The sequence below is a fragment of the Callorhinus ursinus genome, unplaced genomic scaffold, assembly GCF_003265705.2.
Source record: "Callorhinus ursinus isolate GAN/ISIS: 27379988/994484 unplaced genomic scaffold, GSC_fseal_2.0 scaffold2, whole genome shotgun sequence".
Lineage (NCBI taxonomy): Eukaryota > Metazoa > Chordata > Mammalia > Carnivora > Otariidae > Callorhinus > Callorhinus ursinus.
Window position 1 is genome coordinate 42641295 of NW_027397064.1, and position 25320 is coordinate 42666614.

The 25320-nt window shown below is 34.4% G+C and overlaps 1 protein-coding gene across 7 annotated transcripts in view; it reads right to left on the reverse strand.

The window, feature by feature from the left end:
- Window positions 1–2534: 2534 nt before the first annotated feature.
- Window positions 2535–25320, reverse strand: part of PMS1 (PMS1 homolog 1, mismatch repair system component) — a 76719-nt gene continuing 53933 nt past the window's right edge. For all 7 annotated transcript variants that reach the window (XM_073881347.1, XM_073881325.1, XM_073881332.1 and 4 more), the window contains 7 exons: window positions 25052–25174; window positions 24370–24513; window positions 23312–24198; window positions 12500–12979; window positions 9537–9667; window positions 5841–6001; window positions 2535–2775 (listed from right to left, as the gene is read on the reverse strand). In XM_073881347.1, coding sequence (XP_073737448.1) covers window positions 2611–2775; window positions 5841–6001; window positions 9537–9667; window positions 12500–12979; window positions 23312–24198; window positions 24370–24513; window positions 25052–25174 — 2091 coding nt within the window. In that variant the 3' untranslated portion in view covers window positions 2535–2610. The remainder of the gene's footprint in view (window positions 2776–5840; window positions 6002–9536; window positions 9668–12499; window positions 12980–23311; window positions 24199–24369; window positions 24514–25051; window positions 25175–25320) is intronic.

Below are 25320 nucleotides of genomic sequence, written 5' to 3' on the forward strand. Positions count from 1 at the left end.
GAGAATCAAATAGCCAGTGTAAATAACGACAAAAACCTGTCCATCGGAATTAAGGCCTAACATTATCAGTAGGTTAAATAAACGTAACTTTGTAGGCACTGCTGGACCATGCATGGCTATCTTCAAGGCAAAAGGTCCAACATCGGGAGGCCTCCAGGCCTCGCCTCTGCATGGCTTTGGCATCACTTCTGTGCTATAGCTATAGCTGGGATGCTAAGTTAGGCCCTTGAGTCTCAAGAGCTCTTTGGAAAATCCACACCCTGAGAGTTCTCCCTCCCCAGGCAAACCCCAGCCTCGTGAGAAAAATGGGCAATTTAGGGTAGGCTTTTCGTTCTCTCCAGATGTCCTCCCCTCGCCCTTGATGCCCAGCGCCAGCCTCCCAAACTGCAGCGGCCGTTACCTCCATCCTGGGAGCCAGGGCTTCGCCGTCGCTGCCGCCCGCTCCAGCCATTTTGTCCCGTGGGGCCACGGCTGCTGCAAGGGCTTGTGGGGGGATGGGGAGGGCAGCCGGTGCAGCGCGTGGGGGCGGGGCTTCCGCGGCCTCCTAGGGAGCCAGGAGGCGGGGCCCCAGCTGAACCAGCCCGGATCCCACCCACCAAACTCCCTTGGAGAAAATGCTGCAGCCCAAGGTTGAGCTAGAATTCCTTACAGTGGTGCCAGGGAGTGCTTTGTGCGCTTTTCCCCCCAAATACTTTTGTTGACCTTAACGACTCTATAGGGCCTATTTCTCATGGCAGGCAGTGTAACAGTGGTAAAGAACATGAGTTCTAGGGATAGAGTCTCAATAGTACCTACAAATCCTAAATTTGTTGTGAAGATTAAATGGAGATCATACAAGCTAAGTAAGTGCTCGTGTACCCAGCAGATAGGTAGTAAATACCTGCTGTCATTACTACCAGCCTGACTGCGCACGATCTAAGGCTGCAAAGAAAAAGCAAAGTAAGTTTATTCATCTTAGAGGCTGTGATAGGATCTCTTCCAACAATTGACTTTTATCAGCTAGAAAATGAGTCCTAAATTTTGCTTAGCGCTGGTACAAATGTGTGATGCAAATTTCGTCATCTTCTGTATCTCTGTGGGCGTCCCCTTCCTCAGTTTACCCAGTAATTTAAAGAATTACTCTCAGAAATGTCTCCTAGAGAAGGGCCCTAAGCTTTCAAAGGGGATAATGGAAAAAATATAGTATTTAGGTTATTGGTAAGAGGATCATGTTGGCAGGGAAAAAAGGCTTGACTACAGGTAGAATTCCATGTATCACAATTTGTACCTCTTAACACAAGGTTCTTAAGAATTGAAAACTTCTTGAGAATTACGGGAGATGACACTGAGTATGGAGATAGTGTAACCAGTATAACACATCTTACTTTATAAAACAAATATATCCATTAAAAAATGTTTCAACTTTTTGTAAATCAAGTGTTTTGGTACACTATGTGTGGAACCTAGTTTTTTAAAGGACATAATGAATAATCTTAACCTAAATTTTCTGTTAAATCTCTGGATCTTCTCATTTTCTCTGACAAATGTTGACCCCAAAGCCCAATAATTTCCATATATGAGATAGCAATTTCTAAACTGTTACCCCAAGAGAAATGGCAGGATTTTGAAAGCTAAACTTTCTTCCTCTAAACTTCATTTTCTCACTTTCTCCCACTCCATCTCTCCATCCTACTTTAAACAACATGGACAACTTCTGTCAGATATGCCAGCTCAGTCTTTGATTGATTTCTCTCCGCACAGGACTAATCCAATGTATTAGTCCACTCAGGCTGCCATGATTTAATACCACATACTGGGTGGCTTAAAAGAACAACAGACATTTATTTTCTCATGGTTCTGGAGACTAGAAGTCCAAGATCAAGGTGCCAGCATGCTTGGTTTCTGGTGAGAGCTCTATTCCTGGATTATAAAGGGCCACCTTTTCTCTGTATCCTCACATGGGAGTTGGTGGGAAAAAAGGAGAGAGCGTGAGCAAAAGCTCTGATATCTTTTCTTACAAGGGCACTAATCGAAGCATGAGGGCCCTTACCCTCATGACTTCATCTAAACCTAATTACCTCTGAAAAAGCCCCATCTCCAAATTCCATCACAATGGGGTTAGGACTTCAACATACGAATTTTGGGGATACAATTCAACCCACAGCCCTTAGTAAATCAACCACCTAAGAATACTAGGTATTGGGGTTTACAACCAATAATTATTATGAAGGCTGTTTTTTTTTTTTTTTTAAGATTTTATTTATTTGACAGAGAGAGACACAGTGAGAGAGGGAACACAAGCTCGGAGTAAGAGAGGGAGAAGCAGGCTCCCCGCTGAGCAGGGAGCCCGATGTGGGGCTCAAACTCAGGACCCCGGGATCATGACCCAAGCCGAAGGCAGACACCTAACAACTGAGCCACCCAGGCGCCCCTGAAGACTGGTTCTTGAGAATAAATTGAATAGTTGACATTAGTTTAAGTTTTTGAAATTTTTTTATATATGGAAATCAGTGAAGCTTCACTTATAAAATAACTAACACATGATAGTACAAAGATGGTTTAAAAACTGACTCATATTATTTTATTACCAAATCAATTTCAATAGTAACAAATTTTCTTAAACATATTTAATCAGGTAGTTTCTGGAAGATGGGTTAAATGATGAAAAAATGGGCGACCATGAACACACCCTTTAATTTCATTTCCAAACTGGTCCTTCATTCTGTAGATAATGTCTTGGACGTCCTCTTTGGATAAGTACATGGGCAACTGTCTAGATAGACGCACTGCTTCTCCCTGTGAAGAGAAAGCCATATGTTTTACCATGATACACCTGAAGCAGAAAACATGTTATTCCTGGCAAGAAAGAAGACAGAAAATAGATTATATTCTTATTATTCATTCACTCACATATTAAACACAAATTATGTGTTAGTCACTATTGTAGGTTTTACACACAGTAGAGAATAAGACAAACATTCTTGCTCATGTGAAATTTATATTCTAGTGTGGAGAAACAAAACAGATAAAAAGACAAAAGAAAATTTTGGGGCACCTGGGTGGCTCAGCCAGTTGGGCGTCCAACTTTTGATTTCAAACGCAGGTCATGATCTCAGGGTCATGGGATCGAGCCCCATGTTGGGCTCCACACTGGGCATCGAGCCTGCTTGGGATTTTCTCTCTCCCTCTGCCTCTCCCCACAACCCCCTCTCCCTCTCTTAAGGAAAAAAAAAAAAAAAAGAGTCCTGACATGAACAGGAGGTAGAGTCAAAACCTGTTGATGAACTGGTTATGAAGGATACAGAATCAAAGATCATGTCCACATTTTTGGTATGGTGATGCTGTTTTCTGAGATAGGAAAAACTGAGCATTTAGGCGTAAATGGTATTAGCAAAGCTGGTTTCTTTAAAGATTTATTAAAAAAAAATTGTACTGCAAAGAGCTTGAGCCTAACATTATTCTAACTACATACCCTCTCCCATTATCTTTCCAACCACCCTACTCCTTTCCAACTAAACCTATTCTTTTCTTCACTTTGACTTTTCATCTCCTCAGTCCCTCCTTATTGCTCTGGCCCACCAGCACCCTTCTTGTCATCTTTCCCTATTTAAGGTACAGACAGTAAGACATTAAGGATACTATTTCTAGCTTCCTGTATTCCTTTTTGATTCCTACTAGAACATAATTCATCTTTATATTCCTCTAGGACCTAACACAGTTTCTCGTATACATTACGGGTTCAAATGTTCTTGTTCTACCATATTCATCTTGTAATCCCTATACTTGGATAAACTGTACATGTACTGTTGGAAAATCACCAAACTATCCTGGCTGGATCCAATACCAATGTTAGCTCTTATGAGTGCTCAATGCCATTTGGACATCTTAGTCTTCTCTAATCAATCTTCTCTTACAGTACCTACAGCTCTTATTTTTAGATCTTTTCTCTACACTCAAAAATCCCCAATGCCTCCCCAGTCTCCTCACTCTCAGCAGATAACTTCTACACCTTCATCACATGTATCATGCATGACTTCTCTCAAGCTTACCTCCAAATAGTTTAACTTCCACTTTCCCTCTCTTCTGCTCTTGACTGAGAGAAGTTTCTCCTTTCTAAAACTTCTATCATTATTCCATCTTCCTTCCTGCCTCTTTTGGAACATCTGCTCTCCAATCTTTTATGTCAGTCTTTTCCACCAACAACATAGACAAGCTAATCTCTCTTTTTTTCTTTTTACCACCATATGACTTGTTGCCTACACTTTTTCACTAACTTCCCCACTCTTTAGCCATTGGTAAGTCTTCCATCTGGACTACTTTTCTATTATCACTCCCATCTAGCAGCCATTCCAGATGGTCTTCAAGCAACTATTACTCTATAAAGAATCTGATACTATGTTCTCATTTTTAAATTTCTTTCCTCCCTTGACCTTTATTATCTACCCCTCCACTGGTTTTTCTTTTACTCTCCTATCTTTATTTGTGATTCATCTTATTCAGCTTGACCTTAAATGGAAGTATTCCTATAGATCTTACAGAAGTTCTTTTTTTCCTAAACTCTCTTCCACAACAATCAATCCACAACTGACTTAATGTAATGAGAGGTATAATATTAGTAAAAATATTTATATCTAATCCCAACCACTCTTTTTGTTATTTTTGAAATAATATTTTTTCCTACATGGCTTTTCAATACACAAAACACTACCCTCAACTCCTTCAACCTTCATTTAAGTTTATACTACCTCTTTTACAAGAAAAGATTCCTTTGAAGTCATTAGAAACTATCAGTGTTAAATCAGAGGGGGAGACGAACCATGAGAGACTATGGACTCTGAAAAACAAACTGAGGGTTCTAGAAGGGAGGGAGGTGGGAGGATGGGTTAGCCTGGTGATGGGTATTAAAGAGGGCACGTACTGCATGGAGCACTGGGTGTTATACACAAACAATGAATCATGGAACACTACATCAAAAACTAATGATGTAATGTATGGTGATTAACATAACAATAAAAAATTAAAAAAAAACTATCAGTGTTAAACTGCTCACACAATAGGCTAGGAAGTTCCACAAGTCAAAGCTCTTGAAGGACTTACAGAATGCTACTGAATACAATCTTCAGAAAGGGTAAAAAGTGGACTTTCCTGAAGTCTGCCCCTCAGAATACAGTGGGTACACATCATGATTATAGTCTAAACAAAAGTGGCCCATTTTTTTTTAAAGGGAGAAAACAAGTATTTACATTTGGTTTGTTTTTGAAATAATACCAAACTTGAGGGATAGAACTTCAAACAGAGACATTCACTATTGTTTTCCAACCACCATCCTATACTTGGGACATTTAAAACCTTATAATCTTCCTCCATCCCCTATTACTTCAGAACTTATTTTTTAACCCACTGTTATATTTCTCATTGGGGTAGATATTCCTAGGTAACTAAAATTTCCTTTTATTCAATAATACATCTTTCACTTTTCTTCCCTTTTTGCTCTTAAAGAGATCAGGGATTGAAATCCCATTGTAGTTCTTTATAGACAGGTATTTGGTATAAAGAGAGAAATTTTGAACCCCTTCTTAAAAATCAGAAAGAACTTCACTATAAAGGGTCTCATGCATTAAGGCTCTTTCTCAATATGCACTCAAGAAATAATGTTAGAGTAAGGATCCATTATAGAGTTTGCTACAACCAGTCTATGATATGAAATTTTTAATGGAGATTTCTTTTTTTAGTAGTATTTCTTCTTAGAAACAGATAATAAACCTTATAGAAACTTTATTATTTTGAAAATTTACTATTTTATTAAGAAACAGTTAAGTATGTTAAAACCTAACCAATCTACATAATCTAATAATGCATACCTCTAAATAACTTATCACTTTGCGAGGTCTACACTCATAAACTTCCTTTGCATTTTTGTTTAATATAGCATTAAGAATTTCTTTTAAGTCCATCACTCCATAGAATGGGAGACAATTAGCCATTTCTTCTATTTCCAAGTAGTCTTCGGCAATGGAAACGCCTGAAAGAAAAATAAATAAAACCACATGTAGATAGTTTTGTTTAAATTATATTCCAGAAAATGTCCATTAAAAACAAAATCACTGTTAAAACATTTAGTGAACCTTCCTTAGAATTTAATATAGTCAGGACAAAGTTTTGTTCCTTATTTGGAAAACAAATAATAATTTCCCACAGGATTTCACATTAAGTCATAAGTGCTCATAGACACAACATGTGCTTTATATCATTTAATTTAATCTTAGTTATTGCACTTCTGTTCCCTACATTTGTTTAGAACATTTCTTACTTTGGAGAGAAAATGGAGTCCCATGATATTTATTAAAATAAAACTGGTTTAAGTGTTTTAACAACTGCTGCTGTTCAAATTCTATTCTACTAGTTTAGTACTAACTTAAAGGCCTGAATTATTTCTATGATTATTTTAACTTACAAATTATAAAAATACTCACAAATTTATTTTTTCCAGTTTTATTGAGATATAATTGATAAACACTAAGTTTATGGTGTACATAGTATTGATTTGACACACTTATATATTGCAAAATGATTACTACTATAGTAACTTATTAATATATTACTAATTTGAGAGAATGAAATACTGTTTACTCAGTACTGTTGACTCAAAATATTTTAGTAAAACAATATTTAAAACTGACATTATTTATTAAACTACTTTAAATAATTTAGTGATTAAAATAAAAAAACCAGCTACATGATTAGATATATAATGGGGTAAAATACCCAAGACAGCATAAATTCCAAAGGATCAAATCTGGCTTTAGAATGCATTTTAAGATGTTGCAAAATAGCAGATATTTGACTTCTTTGGCTCTAACCGTGTAACAGTTTTCTTAATATTTAAGTCCACCCATGACACCCAGAATTAAGAAAATGAGACAGTTCAATGTTGGCTAAGTGGTAGTTATCAACAGATGAATAAAAAAAAAAAAGGAGTGATGTAGCCTGAAGAGTTTCAGATCCTGAGATGTCAGTGATCCTATCCCTAATCTGTTTCCAGTTACAGATCACTTCCTTGACCTGGATAAGATGCAATGGTGGTACAATAAACAGAGCAGGCATCCCTGGAAACAACTGGAGAGTAAGAGAAGATCTATAATCAAGCATTAAGGAATAAAACACAGAGTCTGGTCAAGGGAGACAAAATGAGAATTTGAGCAACCAGGGGAACTTAAATGGGACTTGAAACAGGACTTACACAGGCAAAGAGGAAGAAGCAGAATATTATAGTTCACATCTTTTTACATATATAGATAAGGATATTACAAAAATATTAGCCCAGACTTTTCACTATTGCTGGTTCTTTACCTTTTATAGAACAATTAGAGGGAAAAGTCTAATAGTGACTACATTTGCCCACAGAATTACTTGTGGATATGGGTAAAGTATTTGACAACAGATGAAGAAATTGAGGAGTATTTTAATCACCGTGTTTGCAAAATTCTGATATGGGAAACTTATAGACATTTGGAACCATGTAACAATAAACTTTCAAGAATTCTCCATAAGATTCTGTGAAATGCTTCCCAATTTTCAGGGCAAATACTCCAAATGAGTAAGTGGTTTGATAAGTTTTCACTTCTTAAAATACAGAATTCTTATTGATGTAGAACATAAAACTATTCCCATGAACAAACAAAATTCTTAGGATCACATTCAGAATCTTTTCCCTTAAAGTCAGATGTATTCCTCCTCTCTTTCAAATGTCCTTATCATTCAAAGATATTTTGTGACAACTGGAGAACTGCTCATCCAAAGTTAGTCCAAGACAAGAAACTCAGGAAGAGGAGACATGGTCTTTAAGAAAGCATAACATAAAAATTAGTGAAGGAAAAAAAGGCTTTTTAAAAGAGGAAAACATGAGAGTTTTTAATTTGATCTGTTATGCTAAGATAAATAATGCTGATCACAATCTAAGAAAAATTAATTCCAATCAAAATCAAGTCAGTTTGCAGATGACTCTTACTCATTTTTATATTGTTGGTGCCTTGCAAAGTACCTGGCATTCAACAAGACTTAAAAAACACTATCCACAAGCTAAGAGCTAAAAGCGTCTGTCAGACAGAAACTTAGCGGGTAACTCAAAAATAAACATGTTCTTGGAAAAGACAGGGAAGTAGTTATCCTAACCTTAAAAAAAATTGCTGTGATAACATTTTTCATGAAAAAAATGGCACCTGCCAGCAATACCACATAGTTAATTAGAAAAACAGATTGAGAAAAAAATATCTTATTACACACATACCTATACACACCCCTTGCTTCACATTTCAAATAAATTAAAAAGATACTAGGGTCTCAAGGAAGAAAGATTTCTGGGAGGACTAAATGGCTAAAAGAAATGACTGAAAGGGGTATGAAGATGGGAAGAAAAGAGAATATTCGAACACCTACCAGCAAACTTCACTGTGCCTTGACTTTTCCATCTATAAAATGGAGAACAGTAACAGAACCTACTTCATAGGGCTATTAGGAAGATTAAATAAATTAATACATTTACTATTTAGAATAGTGTCCTGTACATTATAATTATTCGATAATAATAATTAGTTGTTATAATGAGAAAACATTGAGGCCACTCCAAATCTAAACATCCAAGACTGAAGTAGAAGGTATGAAGTTCAGGTGTTCCTAAAACGGCAAAGTGAGTAAAATTAAAGTTTGGAGCACCAAAACATTTTCTGTATGTACTTAATGTCATAGTTTTGTACAATTGTTTTTACTCATTTTCTTTTTATGTCTAAGTAAAACATTCCTATAAAAATCTTCAACACTTTTTTGGTTGAACTTTGTTTTTCTAGATCTTGATCATGACAAGTTTAGGAGCAGGCAGGAGAGGGGAAAATAGAATCATTCTTCATGGTACCCTTGATACCAGACGAAGGGAAAATAATAGGACAAGATCAGCCTAGGCAGTTAGGGCAGAAAACAGTTAAGTATGAGAGTTATGAAAGAACAGAGAAGGGACCAACCAGGAAAACAGAAGTCTCCTTCCCAGAAGGATTTACTTTTCTCTCCACCCAGTGAACTGCCATACAAAGAAAATAGTGTTATCACAGTCTTTTTAGCAAAGCAATGGAATCAAATCATTCACTCTCCAAATAGTAAGATTGCTGATGTTACAAATCTAACTGGCAAAACAGGAAAAGAGATGTCCATTTTTGTTAGACCTTTCCAATATACTACACATTTATTTCTTTCATCATCTAAAGGAGTTTTAAATAATTTAAACAAACTAGGCAGTTTGTATATTGTGACAAAAGATGTCAGAAATTACAATGAAACTACTCGATTAGTTATGAAAACAAAAACACAAGGTAATAGATTGAAAGAGATGTCAAACTTGCTAGTTTCAGAGATGACCTTTTTGAAATATGATTGTTTTTACATAGCTGACACGGTACTTTTGGTGAGGCAAAAATATACCCTGATATGTACATTATGAAACCCAAATGAAACTTCTGGAACAAGACTTATTTTTCTAAGTCAGAAAATAGTAAACCATATAATCATACCTGGTATCCATTTTATCTTGAAACCATTTGCTGTAAGCCGAGGATCAGACAGGTAAGTTGATCCACTATATCTCTGATCATCTGTGGTCATTTTACATAAAATCTCTAAATAATGAGATCCATTAAAAAGACTGAAAAAGAAATTATGGTCCTTTAACTTACTAAATATGTAAAGTGAAATAAAAGGATTTATGGAAAAAAGTTAATGCAAGGGCCCTTTAAAAATGATCAGTAACCAAAATACAAAGATGTAAGTAGCCCTGTGAGAAACTTTACTTTTTTACATCTCTGTTTTATCTTTTAGAAGACCTACTATACACAGTATACAGAAAGAAGATTGGACATAAAAGAAAGTTTCTTTCTTTTAGAACATTACAAACTAAATGTGAAATCAAAAACTGTGCTCTCTCTATATAACACAAATGAAAACTTTATTTATAAATAATGCCATTGTTATATTATTATTATTATTATATCATAAGGTTGTTTTGAAGATCAAAGGACTTAGTATAGTTCCTATCATATGGTAAGTCCTCAACAAACATTAGCCATTTTTGTTATTACTGAGCTCTTACTTTGTATTTTATAGAGATCTAAATCACTCCATTGAGAGATAAACTACACAATCTGCATTAGAACCATAGTGAGAAAACTGAGCCCAACCAATAGTTACCCTCTTTCACTCAGTTTTGAAAAACTTAATTAATTGTGATGGGCATGTCACATTTCAAAAGAAGGGTGAAAACAATTTTGAATTCAGCTTTGTTGCTGTCCATGTTCAAATAAAAAAGATTTATTTTCAGGCTAGTATGGGCCCCAAATAATAGTTTTTAATGTATTTGTTTTTGAATAACAGAATATCACAAAGGAAAACATCTTTAAAAACATTTAATTTGTACAAGTACAAAATGATTTTTAAGATATAAATGAAAGTTCACAAATACCATTTAGAAAAGTAATCATGTTTAAAATTTCAGATACACCCTAGCTCTTTTTAAGGGAAGAAAGAGAAAGTACTATCAGATTTTTGAACGGTTTAATACAGCAAAAATCTGTATTAATTCTTTTTCTAATTTTCTGACAGTTTGCTAAACCAATCTTAAGAGAATACTATGAAAGATGCTGGATTTAGGTGAATGTGATTACTGTTGCCTTAATTAAAAAGACAGCTCTGACAAATGTTTTCCTGTGTCCTGGCATTTTTTTTTCCTTCTGGTAGCAGGGCTTTTTTTTTTTTTTCCCCCAAAATACAGAATTATACTGTATTTTTATATGTATCAAGAGCAGATAATTAGAAGATGAAATTCAAAAAATAACCCCATTTATATTAGCATCAAAAACCAAAATACTTAGGAACAATTTTTCAAAAAAACAATACCCCTATACTGAAAACTACTGCTGAGAAAAACTAAAGAAGACTTAAATCAATGGAGACCATTGTTCATGGATTGGAAGATGCAGTATTGTTAAGATGGCAATTCTCCCCAATATGACCTACAGATTCAAAGCAATCCTAATCATAATTTGGTAGCAGGGCTTTTAGCACAATTGTATAAAAGATTTTTTATTTATTCTTGGGAGTTCTGAAACAGAGTTATCTAGTGATGTGTCCTAGAGAACAAACCCTCAATATCTTTCTAATTTCAGGTCTTTATCTTCTTTTCATACATATGATTCTCTCCTGTCAGACCACGAAAAGAAATATTAAAATAAAGAAGGGAAATGTTAATAGGCTGTTAGCTATTCATTTTTACACAAAACAATTTGCTCATGTAGGATATTAAAGGGAAATACCCCATTTTGCAATCTATAATAAAATCAGTTCGGGCAACAATCATCAATGGATAAAACCATTAGATGGAAAGGTTGACAGGGAATTTTAAGGTATGAGAGCAGGCTGTCAGTGGCTGAAGCCAGTGATAAGTACCTTTTGATGTGATGAAATATGAAGCACATAGCACAACCTATTAAATAGTCATACCAGAAAGTAGAATCTAAATCTATTCAATCCTCCTGAGCTAACTTCTGTTTAAACATGGGAGAGGAAAAAACAAGTTGAACACTACCATGAGGAAGCAAAGGGACAATCTGAGACAACAGGATATTCTAACAAACAAGTGACTTAGTATCAACAACAAAGTTAATGTGATATTTAGAAGAGATTTAAGAGACAGACAAAATGTAATAGCTGGATCTTGTTTAGATACAAATTAAACAATAATTTAAAAACTATAAAAAAGATATTTTGAGAAAATGAGGAATAATTCCAAGGAATTAATATTGTGAAAGATAGGAAAAAGACGTCGTGGGTAGTTAAGTCATTTTTAAGAGAGAGAAATCAAAATATGTTTGGGTGGAAATTGTCTAAAATAATTTTAGAGGGCACGTTCTGCATGGAGCACTGGGTGTTATACGCAAACAATGAATCATGGAACACTACATCAAAAACTAATGATGTATTATATGGTGATTAACAACATAATAAAAAAATTTAAAAAAGACACTTTAGGAAATAAAAAGAAAATATGTGTGTGTGTATATATGCATAATATACATATATATATATATTTGAAAGGAAAAATAAACAAATGTGGCAAAATCTTGATAATTGTTGATAAAGGCATTCATTATATAATTCTATTTGGTGTATGTTTGAAATGCTAAAGAATGTAAAATGACAGAGTCATGACAACCTAACTTCAAAATTATCCTAGGCAAGTCACTAATGTACAAGAGAACTGAGGTTGATATTTACTAACTTTAGAAGTAAACTACCTAGAGTACTCTATTTATTTAAAAACAATTCCATTAAAGATTAGAAAATCAAGTTTTAAAAAAGATTTCTTTAAATAAACTTTTCCCTACCAGAAAACACTTCCAACTTTTTACTTTCAGTTTCTAATCTAGTATGGATTGATAAATCTTTTGAGAGTTAAAAAAAGAATTATATTATTTCACCATACCTCTCTGTTAATATAATGGGCTTTTCCAGTGGCTCTGCAGGAAGTTTATGATTCTCAATAAGTCTTTTAAATAGCAGGGCTTCTTCCACTCTGTAAGGATTTAATAACATTATCTCTGTTTTGGATGTAATTAGCCACGCATCAGGAAACTTGAGACTGTGAAGCAAGCAAAGTTCCTCCTTCTCTTCTAAGTCAAATTTATGTTTCTCAATTTTTTTTTTTAAGTTTTCCATAGAAAAGGGGATCTGAACTATTTTAATGTTTTGGTTCTTTTTTTCAATTTGGGATTGAAAGAGGTCATCAAGTTTTGGCTGATTAGATAATGAAGTTTTCAATTTGTGCTTCTGTGCCAAATTCCATGCACTGGTGGGCTTTATCTTTTTTCTGCCATCCTTAAATGATATTTGTGGCTCCTTTTCAATGGCTCTCTTGATTTGCCTATTGTATCGTTCCAAATCTTTAGTAGCCTTCTCTTCATATCTGGGAATAAAGATAAAATAGAACTAATGAGGTCATAATCAGAAATGTATTAGCCATCTGAAGTAAATTTTATAAAAACCAAAGAGCTGGTGTTTCAAGTCTGATAATGATGAAGGAGCTTGTATTGGACTAACCCCCCCATATGTAACTATAACTCTGAGCAAAATACAGAAATCAACTATTAAAAATGGACATGGAAGAGCAAACCAAAAACAGGCAGATATTGGAATGATTCAACATTCAAAAAAGAGATCCATATTTATATAGCTTTTACCCAAAGGGCAGTCACCAGCATTAAAGGGAGTGGCAAAAAATCAAGCAATAAGCTACACTCTTTTTAAAGATTTTTAAAAATAATTTTTATTATTTATTTTTATTTCACATATTACATTATATAAGTTGCACTCTTACTAGCTTGAATAACCAGAACAGTTCCTTGCTTCCAAAACAACTGGAAATTAAAGGAGAAAATCCCAGAAAAGTCCAAATGTGGAAGCCTAGAGAAAAACAACTGCTAGAATGTTAAATGAGCTAAAGAGAGATTTTAGTGACTACCTGCTGCAGAGTAAATGGAATTTGGAGTTTGAATTCTATATAATTAGATGGCTTAATAAACACTTTGGGCTTTAAATTAAAACCGGATGAGGGCTACATCCTAGGGTAAGGGAAAAACTATGTCCTAGAACTAAGGAGGCTGCCCTAGGATTAAGAGCAAAATTTAAACAGTCTCTAAGGAAGTATAAAACAGACTTCAGGGCGCCTGGGTGGCTTAGTCGGTTAAGCAACTGCCTTCGGCTCAGGTCATGATCCTGGAGTCCCGGGATTGAGTCCTGCATCGGGCTCCCTGCTCAGCGGGGAGTCTGCTTCTCCCTCCAACCCTCCCCCCTCTCATGTGCTCTATCTCTCATTCTCGCTCTCTCAAATAAATAAAAATCTTTAAAAAAAAAAAACAGGCTTCAAGCTCAGTGTGATCTGTCAGTGACTTAAATAGTTGCAGAACAAACACCAACACTTTTCAGAAGAAGACAATAGAATCTAGTTTCTTTAACATATCACCCACAATGTCCACTAAATAATCAAAAGTTATTATTCAAGCAATAAAATGGGAAAATATGAGTCATGATCAAGAGAAAAAGTGGCCAGTAAAAACCAACCTTAACATGACTCAGATATTGGAATTTGGAGGAAAAAAAAAGTTATTTCTTAAATAGGTTTCCATAAATCTTTAAGGACTTAAAGGAAAAGATAATCCTAATGAGAGAATAGAAGAGGAATTTAAACAGAGAAGGGAAATTATAAAAAAGAACCAAAGGGAAATTCGAGAGCTAAAATGTATACAGTATCTGAAATGAAAAATTCCCTGGGTAGGCTTAACAACAGATCAGAGATGGCAAAAGAAAGGGTCAACAAACTTGAAGACAGAGCAGTAGAAGTTATCCAATCCAAACAAAAGAGAGAAAAATGAAGATTAAAAAAAATCCCCGTGGCCTATGGTACAACAAGCCACCCAATATATATGTAATTGGGAGTCCCAGATAAAAAATATAAAAGTGAAGAGAGAAAAAAAAAGAAGAACATTTGAAAAAAACTATGGATGACAATTAGGCAATCTGGATAAAGGAAACATTTTATAGATCCAAGAAAGTCAGTGAACCCCAAGCAGGATAAATACAAAGAAATCTATGGCTAGGTATATTAGAATCAAACTGCTGAGAAACAAAGACAAACAAAATCCTTGAAAACAGTGAGAGGAAAAAAAAAAGACATTACAAAAAAAGAATACCACAAATGATGGATATAACTTCTCATCAGAAGCAATGTAGAGCCAGATGACAGTAAGTAACATCTTTTAAGTGCCAAATGAATCCAGAATTCAATGATACAAAGCAAAAATGTCCTCAAAAATGAAGATTATATAGACATTTTTGGATAAAAGAAAGCTTAGAATCTGTTGCCAGCATAAATGCACTATTAAGAGTTGACACCAGATAGAAACTGTGATCTATAGGAAAAAAAGGATAAGCACCAAAAATGCTATGTAGGTAAATAGCAAAAAAGGATCTTTAAAAAAAAAAACTCTCATTTCTTTGAAAGATAACTTTAAATTTTTTAAAAATAGCATTTTGACCATATGATTTCACTCATGTGGAATTTAAGAAACAAATGAACACAGAAGAAAAAAAAAGAGAGGGAGGCAAATCATAAGAGCTTCTTTTTTTAAAAGATTTTATTTACTTATTCATGAGAGACAGAGAGAGAAAGAGAGAGAGGCAGAGGGAGAAGCAGGCTCCCCAAAGAGCAGCGAGCCCGACGAGGGATTCGATACCAGGACCCCAGGCTCATGACCTGAGCCGAAGGCAGACGCTTAACCATCTGAGCTACCCAGGCGCCCCTTGTAAGAGCTTCGTTAACAGAACAAACTGAGGGATGCTGGAAGGGAATTGGGTGGGGGGATGGGCTAAGTGGGTGATGGGTATTAAGGAGGCACTTGTGGTAAGCACTGGGTTTTGTATGTAAGTGATGAATCACTAAATTCTACTCCTGAAACTAATATTACACTATAGGTTAACTAACTGGATTTAAATAAAAACTCCAAAATTAATAAATAAATAAATAAATAAAGCATTTTAAAGTGAGTTTTATATTGTAGGTAGATATAAAATATATGACACCAACTGCACAAAGGACAAGGGTAGTAAGTGAAATTATACTTGCAAAGTTCCTATATTCTGTGTGTCTGGAACCCTATTAACTATAAACAGATTATGATAAATTAAGAATGTATAATATATTCCCCAAAGCAAAAAATAATGCAAAGCCAATAGAAGAATTAAAATTAAACATTAAATTATATTCTTTTAACGCTAAAGAAGGCTGCCTGTCTCCCACAAAAAGGAGGAACTGAGGAACAAAACAAAGATGAAACAAGAGAATGGTAGACCTAAACCTAACTGTATCAGTTATTACATTACATCGACTGAATATTCCAACTAAAAGGCAGAAATTGTCAGTGACTTTAAAAAGCAAAACCCAGGGCGCCTGGGTCGCTCAGTTGGTTAAGCATCTGCCTTCCCCTCAGGTCATGGTCCCAGAGTCCTGGGATCAAGTCCCGCATCCAGCTCCCTGCTCAGCAGGGAGCCTGCTTCTCTCTCTGCCTGCTGCTCCTCCTGCTTGTGTGCTTGCTCTCTTTGACAAATAAATAAATAAAAATCTTAAAAAAATAAATAAAATAAATAGAAAGCAAAATCCAACTATGTATGTCTACAAGAGTTACACTTTAGACATAAATACTAGTTTGAAAGTAAAAGAAAAGATACAACATGCAAATGGGTAAGCATAAAAAAGAATAGCTATTGTAATATAAGATGAAAGAATTATCAGTTTCCAAAACAAGAAATTATACAACAGATAATGAGGGAAAAATCATAATGACAAAAGGGGCTAACATCAGGAAGGCATACCAATCACAAATATGTGATTTGTGTGTCTAAAGTATAAATAAATCCAGAATCATAGTTGGGAGACTTTAATACCCCTCTCTCAGTAATTGGAAGAACTAGACTAAAACATAAAGAACAGTAAAGCTATAGAAGATTTTAGGAATCTACCTTGATTAAACTGACATTTAGAATACTCTAACAGCTGCAGAATTCAGATTCCTTCTAGGTGTTATATACTTGGAACATTCATGAAGATAGATCATATGTTGGGTTTAATTCTCAGTAAATTTCAAAAGCATGAAATCTGACATAGTATTTCCCCCCTCCATGACAGAATAAATTAGAAGTCGATAAGATATTTAGAAATACGCCCAAATATTTAGAAACTAAATAACACATCTTTATTCGTAATAGTTCCAAAATGGAAACAACCCAACTGGAGACTGGATAAACAAATTGCAGTATATTTATACAACTGAATATTACTTATCAATTTCAAAGAATGAACTATACAAAGATATTCAACAAACATGGATGGAAATCACAACGTATTTTGTTGAGGAGAAGAAGTTAGATATAAAAGAGTACATGTTGAGGGCGCCTAGGTGGCTCAGCCGGTTAAGCATCTGTCTTTGGCTCAGGTCATAATCCTGGAGTCCTGGGATGGAGTCCCACATCCGGCTCCCCACTCAGCAGGGAGTCTGCTTCTCCCTCTGCCCTTCACTCTGCTTGTGGTCTCTCTCACTTGCTCTCTCAAATAAATAAAAAAAATAAAAAAATAAAATAAAATAAATAAAATAAAATAAAATATAAATAAAATAAAATAAAATAAAATAAAAAATAAAATAAAATAAAATTAAAATAAAATAAAATAAAATAAAATAAAATAAAAAAGTAAGAGTACATGTTGGGTCACCTGGGTGGCTCAGTCAGTTAGGCATCTACCTTTGGCTCAGATCATGATCCCAGGGTCCGGGGATTGAGTCCCGCATCAGGATCCCTGCTCAAGGGGCAGTCTGCTTCTTCCTCTCCCCCTGCCCCTCCCCCGGCTTGTATGCTCTCTCTCTCTCACTCTCTCAAATAAGTAGATAAAATCTTAAAAAAAAGAAGAGTACATGTTCTAGGATTTTATATATATGAAGTTTAAGTACCAGCAAAACCAAAGTAGTGTGATAGAAGTCAAAACAGTGGCTGTGTATGGAAATTGGCTGGTAAGTAGCATAAGTGAACCTTCTGAGGTGATTAAAGTATTCTGTATTTTGTTTGAGACAGTGGTTACATGGGTGTACACATATAAAAATGCACTGAACTATATATAGAGTTAAGATCTGTGTATTTCACAATGCTACATTCTACCTAATTTTAAAAACCATTTATGGAAGCACTGAAGACAAACACTAAAAAAAGAAAAAAGAAAGAAAAAAAACTTATAAATAACTAAATAAAACAGTTAATTCTACATCTGAAGAACTCCTTACACATCTACTGTAACATCAACATGGAATAAACAATTTCCTGAGCACTACAAAAGAAAATCTGTACACAATACTCCATTCACTAATTATACTAGTAAAATTAAAGTCACTCTAATGATAGCAGGCAAAATAAAAATTTTATGATTAAATTTGTAATGGACTCTAGCTAAATATTAATTTTTTCAGTTGTTATTTATTTCTCATTTTAGAGTCATCAGTGAAAAAATAAATTCAAATAAACTCAATACATCCAAACCATTTAATTTAATTCAGTTTCAAAGGTACAAGATAATGGACACTTTAAAATTATACTGGTAAAAACTCGACATCTTTTGGGTTAATGAAACTTCTACAGCCAATCAAAGACAGTCTAGCATAGTGGTTATAGCAACCTTTTCTACAAAACTGAGATGCCTGAATCCCACCCTCAGATTTTCAAATTCTCCATGCCAGAGATTGAGGTTGAACAACAGTTTTTGAAAGGCTCCATGGATGATTCTAAAGCATACACCAAATTGAAAACTACTCTTAGGTGTTCAGTGAAGTGTATCAGTAAGAGCACAGACCCTGGAGACTGACTGGTCTGGTGCAGCCACTCAGTAGTTCTGCAAATCTACACAAATTATTTGATTTTTCTGTGCCTCAGGATAGTCATTTGTAATATATAGATAATCTACATTTACTTCATAGTTTTGAATAATAAAATGAGTTAAAATGTTTCAAGTATTTAGAATAATGCTTGGCACCACAGTAAATAATTATAAATGTTTGCTATCACTTTATATCAAGAAACACATCTTATAATGAATGGAGCACATGACTGACTAAAGGTCAGTAATTATTTAAGCAACTTTACTAAAAAAATTTTTTAAATGCAGTTTTAAATTTGAAACTGGAGAATTAATGCTATTTCTAATCTTAAGTAACTCTTAAGAAACTGGTTTAATTCTATTGTAGATAATATATACGAAACATTTTTAAGGAGAAATTTATATAGATAGGTGTTAGGAATGACATTCTTGGACGAACTGTATTAAATGTTAAAATTGAGTAAGAGACAAGAGACCACATTATGTTGTGTAGTTTGTACTCAGTACATGTTTGTTAAATACAGAAATGTTAGCTGGGTAAGAATGTAAAAAAGACATTGTTTCACTGTAAACTAGATGAAAAATGCCTCTCTGGTTACTTACCAGGCTATATTCATAATTTTGTACATGATTTTCTCCCATTTCTATTTAGAATCTGAAGTTCTGGATTAGCTACATAAAACATAATTTTCAGTAGTTTACTTTCAATACATACTATAAGTAAATATTTTTAACTCTGGGACATTCCAATTCAAGATTTTTCCCTTACGGTGAAAAATGAGTTCAAGATGAAGGTCACATTTGTAATTATAATGTGCAAATTTTCACATATGGTACTAATCTTGTGATTTACTCAATAAGTCAATTTAATTAGTTCCTTGGGAAATATAAAAAGCTATGTCCAAAGGAATATTAAGCAAATGTTAAGTAAAAACAGCTGCTACCTTTGACTTAATATCAAGGGATTCAGTAATCTGAATGGAAAATATTAATTTTGATTTGACCAGTAATCAATTCAAATGTTTTTGTGACCAAAGATTACATGTAATTATAAAACTTATTTACCATTTTCAATACCCCAATTACAATATTATTCTAAGTAGAAGTGTATGTTTACAGTACTGCAAATGAAAAGTTCAAGTTAACATCAATTGACTGAAACTCCAGTGGGCAGGGCACAGACCTAAATCTAGCTTCTAACCCACCAGAGGAAAGGAGAAGAAAAGCAAAGGAAAAAAATATCCAGAAAAGAAGAACTAAAAAATGAAGTAACCCCCATTCCAAAGTCTGCCCTAAGCTCTCAGCAGAAAAACCCTGATCCTAGGGCTTATTCAAATTCTTTATGGTTTACAAAACCTTACATAATCTGGCCTGCCTTCCCTCAATTTACTTTACTATACTCTCTTACTCTGTTCCTGTCACAGAGAGCATCTTTAGTTCCCTCAATAACACTATTTTACTTCTAGCTGTTTTATTTAGAAAATTCCCTATGCCCTTCTGATTATTTCTACTTAGGGAATCATTTCCCGCCTCACAGATGAGATTAAACCCACTGTTAAGTATTTTCATAACTCCTTATATTTATTTTAAAACTAACTCATTGTATTCTATGATTACTATTTGTGTCTTCCTCACTATACTGCATCATTTATGAGTAGAGAAAGTATATTTTACTTATCACTATATCTGAAGTGATTAGCTAGAGTACATAGGGCCTTGTATACAGAATGCCCTTAATAAATATTTCCTAACTGAAGACAGGTAGAAAGGGAGGAAAGGACGGGAGGAAAGAAGGAGGACAGGAAGGAAGGAAAAGAAAAAGAGAGGGCACCTGGGTGGTTTAGTCGTTCAGTGTCTGCCTTCGGCTCAGGTCATGGTCCCAGGGTCCTGGGATTGAGCCCTACATCGGGCTCCCTGCTCCACGGGAAGCCTGCTTCTCCCTCTCCTACTCCCCCTGCTTGTGTTCCCTCTCTCGCTGTGTCTCTCTGTCAAATAAATAAATAAAATCTTTTAAAAAAAAAAAGGAGAAAGGGAAGGGAAAGAAGGAAGAGAAGGAGGAAGGGAAAGAAACAGGAAGAATAGGAAAATAGTGAAAAAAGGATAGGTGGAAAGACCCATTATCCACAGAAGAGGAGTCTACTCTGATATCCGTTAGCATTTCCTACAGAATTTAGGATCATGGAAAGAATTCCAAGATAAATATTACAGAAAAGTGGTAGTTACTGTGATTGTTGAGTGTGATACCATTTTTGCTGCACTTTCTCACTGATCATAATTTTGGACACAGCCATCGTGGTCCCCAAACCCCTGGCTCTGGAAGATTCTAACACAACATTTTGTGACATACAGTAAGCTCTCTGATCCCAAAATACTTATATTTTCTTCTATTTCTGGCCTCCAAATTAAATTTAATCTTGACTAAGCAAGTGAAAAATAATGTCAATCACAAGTGAGGAATTTTCTTTTCACAGGTTAAAAACTCTGAGTAAGATCACAAACAACGTGCCAGTCATATTTCTTACATCATAATACACAATATCTTATTTAATCCTCAAAACAATCTAGGAGATACTGTTCACATATTTTTACAAAAAAGCTAGCAGAGAAAGAAACTGGAGTTAAAACCCCAGTGTAGTTTCAGAGGTCTGCTCTTGACCAACACTGCCTCTTCTGTCTACCTTATGGCAATAAGAGAAAATTTTGGATTCTAGAATACTGCCTGATGATAAACAAATTTTTAGACGAGGCCTATTAACCATAATCCTGTACCCTGACACCTTGGGGCCCACGAGAAGAAACAATGCTGACACTCCCCAAAAGTCAACTGGAACAATACCTGCTATTGTGAGGCTGTAAGGGAATAGCTATCTTAAGCTGTTACACTGTCCCTACCTTCTATGAGAAGGAAACATCTATGCTTTTTTCCCTCCTTCTCAGATAATACATCACCTCCCTGGTCAATGCAATTCCACTTCTGTGGGCCTGCTGTACTAAAAGTTAAATGCACTGATCTTTAAAATGCCTATGTCATTTGAGGGCGCCTGGGTGGCTCAGATGGTTAAGCGTCTGCCTTCGGCTCAGGTCATGATCCCAGGGTCCTGGGATCGAGTCCTGCATCGGGCTCCCTGCTCAGCAGGGAGTCTGCTTCTCCCTCTCCCTCTGCCTCTCCCCCTGCTTGTGCTCTCTCTTTCTCGTAAATGAATAAATAAAATCTTTAAAAAAAAAAAATGCTTATGTCATTTGGATAAAACTGAAGACAATCACAAGATGTGAACCTTATTTGCATCCTGATTCAAATATACAAACTTTAAAAAAACTGGTATTTATTAAGTAATTAGAAATTCAAAGACTGAATATCTGATGATATTAAGGAAATCTTGTTTTAAAAATTATGATTGTATTATGGCTATATTTAAAAAAGGAGCATTTTTAATTTTTACAGATACATAAAATATTTATGAAATAGAGAATATTATCCTAGGACGTGCTTCAGAATAGTAATAGTAAAAGGGGAAGTGAAGTGCATGGAGGTATGGATAAAACGAGACTGACCATGAGATGATGGTTCGTGAAACAGGGTTATGTTCACAGTACTGTTTTGTCTACTTCTGTGTATGTCTGAAAATAGAAAAAACAAAACCGTCCCCACCAAAAAAAAAAAAAGGTAAAGAGAGAAGCTAATTTATGGAGGTTTTGCCTATCAGTGTTTATAGTGACACATGATGTGATGAGCACTGGGTGTTATATGCAACTAATGAATCAGTGAACATTACACCAAAACTAATGATGTACTATATGGTGGCTAACTGATTTTAAATAAAAAAAAAAAGGAAAGTTGCATTCTACACACACACAAAAAATAGTGGTCATTATTATTTTAAATTGATAGTGTCTTTATAAGACAATAAGTGAATGAAAAAGTAAAAAAAAAAAAAAAAATCGGTCAAGTGTCCATATTTGTCACTGAATAAAAACCCTGCGTGGTAAGTTATGTTTAAATTTCTTCAAGATGTTTAACATAATATTGAGATACCCTACATAATAATATATGATTGGAAGTATAATTCCACTCTTTTGTTTTCTGGTGGGCTAGATCACTCAAGACACAGTACTTTGTATTTATAATAAGTGCCCTAAGTCAACTATAAACACTCATCATATTACTTTGTAATATTTATTTAGATCGTCTAATCTAAAAATGGCAAGTAATAAGTAGTTATTTTCATCAAAGATAGATCAAACCACCTATTTACCTACCAAAACACCCCGCCACAGTTTATAAGATGCCAACAAATAAATAAAAGATTTTAGAAGGAAGCCTTCAGTTTGTACTGAATAGGGACAGTACTGATTCCACTAAATTGAATCTGTAAAAATATTCTAATTTTCATATTGTGTTACATATTTTGGAGACCAATTTAAAAAAGGGAATAGTCAAGATATTTTTTAAAACCACCACTGTTATAATTGTTCTAATGCATAAGCTTAAAAAAGAGAAGTCCTGTCATAGATTCTTTAACATAAAATAAAAGGAAATAGAAGAAAATATAGTTTTAAATTAAGAAGAATGGAAAGCCTTTAACTTTAAATTTTAATAATAAAGTAGTTAAGGCTTGTACCCAAAACAAAACAAAACAAAAAATAAAACAAAAAACTAAAAGCCTCTAAATTTAAAAAAGTGATGCCAAAAAAGGCACTCTAGCCAAACCAAAAGGCATTTTCCATTCTACTTTTCCATAAATAAGTTTAAAATTTTTTTTAACCCAGTGAGTCATATAGAATGGAAATATCTCAGCATCAGGTCACATGCAAGCTCTGGAAACTTACTTCAGTTTTTCCTCTTCACTCAATGTCTTCCACAGTTCTTCAATTTGTACTGTTGTATCTTCCAAATTGGTCTTAGGATTTTCTGTGAGAAACTGAGCACGATGATCTTGCACAAAAAGGGCGCTTGCTGACATGGGTTTCTTGATTACCCGATTGCTAATTAAATCATATGCTGTAAGCTGTCCAGATATGTTATCTACCACATTTGATTTTTTGTTACAGGAACCTTCACTGAGATTCTTTTGTTCAGGGCTTGGATAAGCATTATTATTGAGTTTACATACTGAACTTTCTTGAGGCACTAAAATTTTCACAGGTTCAATGTTTTCTCCCATTGAATTTTTAAGTGTATTTCCCTTGCTCCAGTCATCTGCACAGATTTCCAAAGACTTCTCAGGAACTGCTGCTTCCTCATTTTTCCCACTGTCATCTCTACTGTTTTTATTGCCATTTTCTGATTGGGTATGCTTAACAGAACCTACAAAACAAGTTTCACTACATTCCTTCTGGGCATCCTCACATGACAAATTATTCATTAGGATCTGCTGAAATGTATTTCTAGTGTTTTTATCAACGTTAGAATTTTCACTATTAAAATGATCATAATGGTCATCAACATGTACCTGATGATTTAAACAATAATTAGTGTTTTTCCCAGATTTATCATTATGCACATCATTTTGGAAAGGAATGGCTGAAGAATCAACACCTGGATAATTATTTCCAGATGATTCCATCTTATTAAAAAGCACATCTGTTTCTGTTGTATTACTAACAACCATGTCAGCTGAGGAAACATCTGTTTTATTATTTTCGTAAGAATTTGTACTAGGTAGTGATCCATAACAAGTCGTCATCAGATTTTCAAGAGCAATTAAAACAGATTCCTAAAAATATAAATTAACAAATGTTAGGGAAAATTATGAAAATAATAAATAGGCAAGATTTAAAATAATATTCAAAAATATGTATAAACAAGCAACTCTCCCATGCGAAAATGGTTAGGACTGCGTAAGTTTGTAAAACACATAAATAAAAAAGATTATCCAAAAATTTACCTTATTCTGTAGTAACACTTGACTTTTATCTGGTGTTAAATTCACGTCCACATCAGCTGTAGGAACATCAATTTTCAGAAAGAAAATGGGATACAAACGAGTAGATTCCTTTAGGCACTTCAGATTGTAATAATGTCGGATTAGCTAGAAATATATGTAATAAAGAAAAGATAAAAATACCATGTAAAGATAGTACTGCCATCCTTAAATATAGCCAAAAAAGTATAGTCAGCTGAGAAACTGAGTGGATGTAATTATTTAAGAGGAAAAGCAGTATCTAAATGGTAATACTCATTTGGAGGCCTTGAACTTACATGAAGCACAACCATTAAGAAGTACAACTATCCAGTGCAACTGGCTTCACGGTTAAAAGATCATAGTGTCATGGATGTTTTCAAAGTCCAGGGTTCAAATCCAAACTCTGTTGCTTCCTGGCTATAATGGGCTTCTTAGTCACTAACTTCTTAGTTACTAACATTTCAGTTTCTTCACTATAAGGATAATAATTCATCACAGAATTGTTGTGAAGTCCTAATAAGACACCTAGCACAATGCTTAATAAATCTTCTTCTCCTTATTTTAGAGCAAATCCTTGGAAGTAGTCCTTATAACAAGTTGACAAATGACAGAGCTAGTTTTCATTTCTGATCCAAGTAATACTTTCTTTTCTAAAATAGATTACCTTTAATATGTCTTTTTGACGTACTGGTCGACTGTTTATAAAGATAAAACTCCTTTCTGGGGTTGAAAGACTTGTTAAAGAGTGGTCTCCATCATGCTTTGGAAGAAATCCGCTTAGATAAATCTGCAATTATAATAAATAGTTACAGAATTAGTAAACACTGTCAACAATGAATGTGGGTCCAAGGGTCTGGCTATATACAGTATAAAAGGTATAAAAAAATAAAATGGATTTTCATTTTATGGTCTCAAGAGTCCTATACTTGCTGA